The sequence below is a fragment of the Leucoraja erinacea genome, chromosome 4 (genome assembly GCF_028641065.1).
Source record: "Leucoraja erinacea ecotype New England chromosome 4, Leri_hhj_1, whole genome shotgun sequence".
NCBI lineage: Eukaryota > Metazoa > Chordata > Chondrichthyes > Rajiformes > Rajidae > Leucoraja > Leucoraja erinaceus.
Window position 1 is genome coordinate 60751581 of NC_073380.1, and position 10529 is coordinate 60762109.

General features: G+C 45.3%; 1 protein-coding gene across 4 annotated transcripts in view; it reads right to left on the reverse strand.

The window, feature by feature from the left end:
• mybl1 (v-myb avian myeloblastosis viral oncogene homolog-like 1) overlaps nt 1-6762 on the reverse strand; it is a 46744-nt gene extending 39982 nt beyond the window's left edge. For 2 of the 4 annotated variants that reach the window (XM_055634394.1, XM_055634391.1), the window contains exons 1-2: nt 6432-6762; nt 196-301 (exon numbers count right to left, since the gene is read on the reverse strand). In XM_055634394.1, the coding sequence (XP_055490369.1) occupies nt 196-301; nt 6432-6451 (126 nt within the window). In that variant the 5' untranslated portion in view covers nt 6452-6762. The remainder of the gene's footprint in view (nt 1-195; nt 302-6431) is intronic. The other 2 variants (XM_055634393.1, XM_055634392.1) reach the window with 2 other exon arrangements.
• Between the last annotated feature and the right edge of the window lie 3767 nt (nt 6763-10529).

Sequence of the window (10529 nt, forward strand, 5' to 3'; positions counted from 1 at the left end):
TGCAAAAGCAAAATAGTATAACTGCAAGAAATTAAAACAGAAACCAGGTTATTCCATTAGTACTTCAGCAGTTTATGATTACAATCAAACTAACATTAATATTATTTTCTGCATAGGTTTAATGATATGAGCTTGATATTGCAGATTACAAGTCAAAAAGCCATGCACATGTTCAATTACACCATTCAGATTTACCTCATCAGGTATCCATTTAACTTTGTTACAGAGCTTCTTTGTACCTTTCTGTTGAGGGATGTCATAATCACGATCTTGGAACAGATGTTCATCATCATCATCTTCACTGTTTTCAAAAGACAGATGTTCGTATTATTTTATACCTTGATACTATTAGAACCAAAATTATGAAAAAAAGTGAATATAAAACCAAACTGTACTTGGTTTGCCTCCTTTCCCCAAAACATTAAAGTAAAAAATTAATGAGAAAATAAGAAAAGCAAGTCTATTAGATTTCAGACTTGCATTAAGCTCATTATTTTTTTAATCTAAGACATATTTTGCACTTCTGAACTGACAATAACATTATATATAACATCCGGAAGTGGCGGCGCTGTTAACAGCGGCGGCTCGCCTGCAGTCCGTCTGTCTTTACTTTTTGTTGTTTTTTCTCTTTTTGTTGTTTTTTTTTGTCTTGTTTTGGTTAAGTTTTAGTTTGTTGGGTTGTTTTAGAGGGGGTGAAACATGTTCTCTGTCTCTTCCTTCGGGGGAATGCGACTTTTTCGTGTTGTATTCCCCTTCTCTGCCTCCGTCTGCGCTGAGGCCTAATGGCGGAGCTGGCGGCCTCCAACCTGCGACCAACCCCGAGGCTCCGGAGGCAGAGCCAGCCAGGACTTACCAATGAGAGGCTGGCCGTCTTCGGGGCTAAGGCAGCGGTGGCCCGACTTGCTGGTGCGGCGTTCTGGCTTTCGGCGGCGGCCTGGAGCTGATGCAGCGGGGCTCGGAGCTGAGACTGCGCGACCCGAAACTGCGCGACCTGGAGCGGCAACTGCAGGACCCGGAGCTGGGGTGGCGGCCCGGAGCTGAGGCAGCAGCCCGGAGCGGAGACTGCGGGAACCAGAGCGGAGACTGCGGGAACCAGAGCGGAGACTGCGGGAACCAGAACTGGGGCGGCGGCCCGGAGCTGGGGCAGCGACCCGGAGCGGACTGCGCGAACCGGAGCTGGGGCAGCGGCCCGGAGCAGAGACTGCGGGACCCGGAGCAGCGGCCCGGAACGGAGACTGCGGGACCCGGAGCTGGGGCAGCGGCCTGCAGCCCGGAGTGGAGACTGCGGGACTCGGAGCTGGGGCGGCGGCCCGGAGCGGAGACTGTGGGACCCGGAGCTGGGGCGGCGGCCCGGAGCGGAGACTGCGGGACCCGGAGCTGGGGCAGCGGCCCGGAGCGGAGACTGCGGGACCCGGAGCTGGGGTGGCGGCCCGGAGCTGGGGTGGCGGCCCGGAGCGGAGACAGCGGGACCCGGAGCGGGGGCGGCGGGCCCGGAGCGGAGACTGCGGGACCCGGAGCTGGGGCGGCGGCCTGGAGCGGAGACTGCGGGACCTGGAGCTGGGGCGGCTGCCCGGAGCTGATGCTGTGGCGGGCCGTCTCGGAGCGGAGATGGCGTTCCGGCGGCGGCGACATCACCACGGAGGTCCGCTGGACTGGAGAGCGGCATCTTCGGCCTGGATCGATCGCCTCAGCGCAGAGGGAGAACAAGGAGGGAAGAGACGGAGACTAAGACTTTACCTCCATCACAGTGAGGATGTGCTTGGTGAACTCACTGTGGTGGATGTTTAATTTGTGTTTATTGCATGTTTTGTTATTATTGATTCTGTGTATGACTGCAAGCAACATAATTTCGTTCAGACCGAAAGGTCTGAGTGACAATAAAGGATCTATCTATCTATATACATGTTGCCATTCACTTGTAAATATTTTAAGTTACTGATCGCATTATGCTTTACTTAATCAACAAGTTACCAATATCAAGTCAAATCCTTAAGCATGCAAAACCCAAATAGGAAAAAGAACAATATAAGAATTATATTACTGGTAAAAAGGATACAAAGCTCTGCAGTAACTCAGCAGTCAGGCAGCATCTCTGGAGAACATGGATAGGTGATGTTTCAGGTCTGGACTCTTCTCAGACTGATTATGGTGGAGGAGAAAGCTGGAAGAGAGATTGGGTCAAGAGGCTGATAGGTGGATATGGGTGAGGGAGTGGGTTTTGATAGACAGATGCTTGGACAATGGCCAGAAATGAAAAGACAACACGTGCGAGATAAGGATAGAAGAATCGCAAATTGTGAAGATGGAGGGAGGAAACAGGTGGAAGGGGACCGAGAGGGAGAAGGGGAAAAATGTGTGCAAATCCAGGTAGGGCACAAGGAAGAGAGGTAGGGGGTTGTTTGTGGGTTTGCCAAAATTGGAAATTCGAGAATTTGCAAACCAGCATCAGCAGTTCCTTGTGGCTCCATTACACTATTGCTACTGGTTTATTACATCACATGTACTAAGATAGTGAAATAGTTTGTTTTGTGTGCAATGGCAAATCATACCATACACGAGTACATCTCGTAGTGTTCATAGAGCAAGGAAACGGAGCAGTATATACTGTTACTGCTATAGAGTCCGCATCAACCCGCGATCCATGCACACTAACACTATCCTACACACACTAGGGGCAACTTACAATTTTACCAAGCCAATTAGCCTACAAACCTGTACGTCTTTGGAGTGTGGGAGGAAACCGTGGAAAACCCATGCAGGTCTCGGGGCGATCGTACAATCTCCATACAAATGTCGCCCGTAGTCAGGATCGAACCTGGGTCTCTGACACTAAGGCAGCAACTCTACCGCTGCGCCACCATGCCGCCCGTTAGAATTGGAGAGGTCGATTCCCGAGTCTGATAAGTGTGGAAGAAGCTGTTCTTGCATCTGGTGGTAAGTGTGCGCACTTTTTTAATATCTTCTGCCCAAAGGGAGAGAATAACCAGGGTGCGAGTGGTCCTTGCTCATGCTTTCTGCTGCAATGCATCCAAATAGACCACTTTCTCTAGTGATCTGCAGAAATTGGCAAGAGTTATTGGAGACATGCCTCTTCTGAAAAAGTAGAGTCGTTGGTGTGCTTTTGTAGCCACTGTTTGGATCATGACAAAGTGTTGGTGGTATTTATATCGATCAAGCTTTTGAATATTTCTACTTCAGCAGCACTAATGCAGACAGATACTAGCTGAAATTTGAGTCATCATTGAATACAGGTGAGACAGCTGAATGACTGGTGGCAAACATGCCTCTAATTAAGAAGGACTGCAAGGAAAAGCCTGGGAACTATAGGCCAGTGAGTGTGACATTTGTGAAAAGTTACTAGAGAATATTTTTATGGTTTAGATATACCTGTACAAGCATTTGCATGGACAAGGGCTGATTGGGGATAATCAGCATAGCTTTGTACACCAGAACCAAGTCCTCAAATGGAGGATTGCCCATGATAAATTCCAACATCACTAACTTATTCATTGAAGCATAAAATAAGGAGCCTTACACTAATCTTATGCAAAACAAAGCCTCAACGTATCCCTGCGGCATAATACCACTCCCAAAAAGATCCTGGGAAATGAAAACCTATCTTGGGAGCCACCTAGCAGCAAAAAGCGATCTCCATCATGAAATGCGCCACTGCCATTACCTCCAGCATGTTGGGCCAGGATAATGTGAGGAAGGAAATTAGTATAATTCGTCAAACAGCACGGAAACAGCCCTTCGGCCCAACATGTCCATGCTGACTAAGATACTCCATCTACGCTAGTCCCACCTGCCACATTTTGCCCATATCTCTTTAAAGCTTTCCCCTTCAAGTATATTTTAAATGTTGCTATAATACTTACCTCAACTACTTTCTCGGCTAGCTCATTTCATATACCCACCATCTTCTGAAAAAGCCAACACTCGGGTTCCTATTAAATCTTTCCCTCTCACACGTTAAACCCAACTTCTCCGGTTCTTGATACCCCTGCTCTGAGTAAAAGACTGTGCATTCACCCTATTTATTCCCCTCGTGATTTTACACACGTCCATATGAACATCCCTCAGCCTCCCGTGCTTAAAGGAATAAAGTGCTAGCCTCTACAACCTTATAGCTCAGGCCCTTCAACCCTGGCAACCTCCTCGGAAATCTTCTCCGCACTCTTTCCAACAATGACATCTTTCTTATAACATTCCAGCTTAATAACATCCTTTCTAATTATGGTGTTAAAACTATTTTAGTAGCTATATTAAGTATTTCTGAGGTAATAGATGTAATGTTGCGGACAAGTAATTTTTAGATTATGATTATAACCTTAGGTATAGGCCAGGAACTTATCTACATCAGACCTAGCTGATGATGTCGCTAGATGCAGACTTTGTTTTGCATTCATCTGTTGGACCTCCCTATCATTGAGTATAAGGTTACATAGAAACACAGAAAATAGGGAAAGGGTAAATAAATCAGTTTTGCAGCCTGCTCCACCATTCAATCTAATCATCGCCAATTGGCATCGCCCAGAGGTCCTTCCTCCCATTAATTACATATCATTTGTAAATAGTGTAAAGAGGCACTGCAAAGGCGAACTAATACATTAGTTGTGACATTGAAGAGATCCATAAATGTTCCACTTAATACAGTGCTAAATCAGCACCATTGCTGTGGCCCAGGATTGCCAAACTCTTCAAAATAACAAAAATAATACACGATGGGCCCCAAAATGATGTTTCCAATGTGTAAATAAAGTGATGGCAACAACATTTTCTAATATAAATGGAGTGTACAGCTTTTTTTTGACATCAACTAACTCCTCACGCATTAAGAAAATTTGGTTCCAATTATACTTAAATAAAGCAGGGAACACTGGAGTTAAACCAAAATTGTGTAGTGGCAAAATATGATTAATCAAGACAGACCTTTTAAAGTCCAGAAATAAACTTTCTATGTTGACTTTCCAAGAGTTTCTCTGAAAATGTATTGTTTTCATATTTATTTACAGACATTGGTTACTGTGTATTATCTGTTTGGGATATATTGGAGAGGGAGGGGGGAGATGGGGCGGCCACTTGATTTATTTGACATTTCCGATAATGTTATGTTAAACAGCTTTGATCGAGAGGACAATAAATCACATTGGAAGGGTTAACCAAAATCTCAATTCAAAATAGAACTACTGTTATTAACTATATAGTGAACTACAAAATAGAACTACTGTTATTAACTACTACTGTTTTACAGTATTGCACTTATTTGTTGGTTGTTAAATTATTCGAGTGCAGTTAAAAAGCAGCAAACTAAAGCGGTACACCTACACACAAAAAAGGAAACTGGACCGTCTTGTTGGTCTTGTCTCGTATTCAAATCCATCGAAAGATAAAAACACGGACACGTTTACTCCACCGTGTATATTTTACCATTGAAAAACAGCACCTCATATTTCACTTGGGTAGCTTATAACCCAGCGGTATGAATAGTTTTCTCCAACTTCGTAACCCTTGCTTTCTCTGTCCCTCCCCATTCGATTTATCCGACTAGTTTCACTGTCCTCCTGAGTAATTTTACTGATTGTATGCCTCGTTGTCACCTTCCCTTCAGCTAACAATAAACATTTCTACATGTCCTTGGTCGCCGTCTGCTTTGATCTGTCGTGTTCACACATTACCCTGCCATATCTCTAGTCTCCCCCTCCCCTGACCTTCAATCTGCGGGTCGAGACCCCCTCTCGACTCGCAAAGTCACCCATTCCTTCGCTCCAAAGATGCTGCCTGTCTCTCTGAGTTGCTCCAGCAATTTGTGTCTATATGCAGTTCCTTCCTACATATATTTTACTGTCAGCGTCCGATCATTGTTAATAGATCCCTGCTATACATCAGAAAGGTAAAAACTGAACTGATTACACCCAAGCCTCGGTAATCACAGCTCTAGCCGATTTTATTTTTTGGATCAGTTTCACAACGATGTAATGCAGCACGCCCAATCATGTATGATGTGGCACATGTGAAATGTCCAAGCACATATGGATGACAAGCATCCAAAAATGCTTGAAAGTGTACAGAAGTACCCGATTCGCGAGTCACACTAATACTCTTTGGTTTCAGTGGTTCTCCTCGCAACTTTTAATATACTCGTTAAAAGTGAACATTGGCAACTGATTTGTATTAAATGCAAACTACCCAATGACAATAATGCAAGTATAGTAAATACGGGAATCAAAAGACGAGTACAAGAAGTTTGGGGTTCCTTTTGACATTATGCCGACGCCACAGCTTCAGTGTAACCTGTAGCAGACAGCTGGCAACAGGCGCGACTTTCAGCTGGCATAAGATGAAGCGGGGGCAACGGGTTTAGGAGCCGTCCCCAATCGCGGTGTAAGGGGAGCAGTGCCGGCTGCGCACTCATTCACTCACTTACTCACCTCCGAGCCCGCTTGGCCATCGTTAAATGGGGACCGTTTCGTCCCAGTGGAGAGGCTCGCTCACTCACTCACTCCTTTACTCGGGTCGGTCACTCACTCCGGGGGAAAAGTCAGCGCCTAGTAATCCTTGGCTGCGATGCTGGAGGGAGGGCGGGCGGCCAAGGGTCGCACTGTTTGCTGCCTCAGCGCCGGCAGCAGGGCGAGCATGTTCGCGGGCGCCGCCGCTCTCACGCTCCGGCTCCGTTTCTATGTCCCGCCAAATCTCGCGCCAGCCTCCCCCCCTCCAACCCTCCGCCAACAGCATTTGAATGTGCGCACGCGTCATGACCGTTCACGGGGCCGGCTGCAAGCGCGAGTGTGTGTGTGCGAGCGGCGACCGGTAGGGGGCGCGTCCCTGCACCGCGGCCGCTATGTATCGTGGTCATTGTAGTCCGACATTGGCGCTTACAGACGCTTTTCCCTGTCCTGTCAGAAGCGCCACGAGACGACCGGTGGCAGCACCACCTTGTGGGCTGCCTGCATAGTGCCCACTGTTTGAAAACAATTCCAGACTTTTAGATCCTGTGTGAAGCCTACAGATTCAGACCCTACTTACTCGGCAAACTGGAACAGTAATCTATACGACCATTATCGGGAGAAGGCAGGAGAATGGGGTTAGGAGGGAGAGATAGATCAGCAACGATTGAATGGCAGAGTAGACTTGATGGGCCGAATGGCCTAATTCTACTCCTATTCCTCATGACCTTATGACTATGACCCCCATCAGTCTGAAGAAGGGTTTCGGCCCGAAACGTTGCCTATTTCCTTCGCTCCATAGATGCTGCTGCACCCGATGAGTTTCTCCAGCAATTTTGTGTACCTACAGATTCAGAGACAGTTTCTTCCCAGCTGTTTTCAGGCAACTGAACCACTCTATGAACAACTAGTGAGCGGTCCTGAACTACTAGCAATGTTACAAATGTTTGGGATTTAAAAAATCAAGTCTGTAATTTATCCCATCGGATAAACCATAAAAATAAGTTTAATTTGACACCTAATTCACTATCATATCTTCAGTATTAAAAACGTTATGGCCATTTTCATACTCGGAAATTAGCATCTTGTTCCCTATTGCTTTTCCATTGCCTTAACACAAAAGCTGTGACCGTGGACAGTCAAATGGCCATAACTTTCTTAAAAATTAAGAGAACTAAAATAAATGTTCAGTTATTATAGATTGAAGCATTCTGAAACAAATATGAAACAATCTTACTTAGATGACTTGAAATTAAAGCATATAATTAGTTAATTACCTAATTGTAGCTAATTACAAAATTCAATTACTAGATCTAAACATTATCAACATTAAGAATAGATTAACATTTTTAAATAGCCTAAGTGTCCAAATAACATTCACACAAGAATTCACAATGTAATCTCATTGTCATGGATTTATAGGCCAAATGGAAGTAATTCAATGTTTAATACCTGTAAATTAATGGCCATTTAAATCAACTTGCGAGTGGGTTTTTCTGGAACGCAATCATTTGGAACGTTGCGGTTTGCGGTGATAAGACCACCATATCGGTATGGGGACTAAATCAACGTTTCGCAACTTAAAATGTGAACTAAAGGCATCTTAAGGACCACTTTTATACATAAAAATAAACGGCTTTCTTTTACCTGTTACCTACATGAAATCCTTCCCTGTTGCCGGCATTGACAGCTTTAGAAGCTGATTTAAAAATTACTCCAGCGCAGAATTAGTCGGGCGATTTAAAAAAAATAAAAATACACAGAATGGCCGTCGGAACGATTCTTCAGCAAAAGTTTGCACTCCAAGCAAATATAATCCAGGACAAGGTAGGAAAAAAAACGCGTTTTAACCCCCCCCCCCCCCCCCTCAAAGGTTCCAAAATCGCGCACACGGCCAGTGGCAGAATTGCAGCGCCGCTGAAGGTAAGTATTGTAACATACCTAGAACTACCTCATTGGAGACCCTCGTACTATTTATGATCTAACTTTTCTGGCTTTATCTTGCGCTAAACATTATTCCCTTATGTGAACGGCTCGATTATAATCATGTATTGTCTTTCGGGTGACTGGTTAGCACGCAACAAAAGCTTTTCACGGTACCTCGGTACACGTGACAATACACTAAATTGAAACTGAAATCCCTCTGATACATATTAGTGTTGATATTTAGCAATGAAATTGGAGTGCAAAATGGCAATAGCTGCAAGGGAGTTCCAGATTTAAAGGGGGTCCTTGGGTTGTAGGATTACTATGGACAAATTATCAATTTATAACAAGAGGAATCGAAAATATGAGCAAAGAGGTCCTTCTGCATTTGTACAGAGCCCTAGTGAGACCATACCTGGAGTATTATGTGCAGTTTTGGTCCCCTAATTTGAGGAAGGACATTCTTGCTATTGAGGGAGTGCAGCGTAGGTTTACAAGGTTAATTCCCGGGATGGCTGGACTGTCATATGCTGAGAGAATGGAGCAGCTGGGCTTGTACACTCTGGAGTTTAGAAGGATGAGAGGAGATCTAATTGAAACATATAAGATTGTTAAGGGCTTGGACACGCTAGAGGCAGGAAACATGTTCCCGATGTTGGGGGAGTCCAGAACCAGGGGCCTCAGTTTAAGAATAAGGAGTAAGCCATTTAGAACAGAGACAAGGAAACGCTTTTTAGAAACATAGAAATTAAGTGCAGGAGTAGGCCATTCGGCCCTTCGAGCCTGCACCGCCATTCAATTTGATCATCCAACTCAGTATCCCGTACCTGCCTTCTCTCCATACCCTCTGATCCCCTTAGCCATAAGGGCCACATCTAACTCCCTCTTAAATATAGCCAATGAACTGGCCTCGACTACCCTCTGTGGCAGAGAGTTCCAGAGATTCACCACTCTCTGTGTGAAAAAAGTCATCTCGGTTTTAAAGGATTTCCCCCTTATCCTTAAGCTGTGACCCCTTGTCCTGGACTTCCCCAACATCGGGAGCAATCTTCCTGCATCTAGCCTGTCCAACCCCTTAAGAATTTTGTAAGTTTCTATAAGATCCCCTCTCAATCTCCTAAATTCTAGAGAGTATAAACCAAGTCTATCCAGTCTTTCTTCATAAGACAGTCCTGACATCCCAGGAATCAGTCTGGTGAACCTTCTCTGCACTCCCTCTATGGCAATAATGTCCTTCCTCAGATTTGGAGACCAAAACTGTACGCAATACTCCAGGTGTGGTCTCACCAAGACCCTGTACAACTGCAGTAGAACCTCCCTGCTCCTATACTCAAATCCTTTTGCTATGAAAGCTAACATACCATTCGCTTTCTTCACTGCCTGCTGCACCTGCATGCCTACTTTCAATGACTGGTGTACCATGACACCCAGGTCTCGCTGCATCTCCCCTTTTCCTAGTCGGCCACCATTTAGATAATAGTCTGCTTTCCTGTTTTTGCCACCAAAATGGATAACCTCACATTTATCCACATTATACTGCATCTGCCAAACATTTGCCCACTCACCCAGCCTATCCAAGTCACTTTGCAGTCTCCTAGCATCCTCCTCACAGCTAACACTGCCCCCCAGCTTAGTGTCATCCGCAAACTTGGAGATATTGCCTTCAATTCCCTCATCCAGATCATTAATATATATTGTAAATAGCTGGGGTCCCAGCACTGAGCCTTGCGGTACCCCACTAGTCACTGCCTGCCATTGTGAAAAGGACCCGTTTACTCCTACTCTTTACTTCCTGTTTGCCAGCCAGTTCTCTATCCACTAAAAAGATTTTTCTCACAGTGGTGAGTCAGTGGAATTTTCTGCCTCAGAGTGCGGTGGAGGCAGGTTCTCTAGATGCTTTCAAGAGAGAGCTAGATAGGGCTCTTAAAAATAGCCGAGTCAGGGGATATGGGGAGAAGGCAGGAACGGGGTACTGATTTGGGATGATCAGCCATGATCACATTGAATGGCGGTGCTGGCTCGAAGGGCCGAATGGCCTACTCCTGCACCTATTTATTGTCTATTGTCTAATTAACATAATAGGGGGGTGTAAGGAGGAATTTGAGATTACAAGACAAGGAATGCTGAATGAAGGAGGGTCCAAATTTGGAACATTTG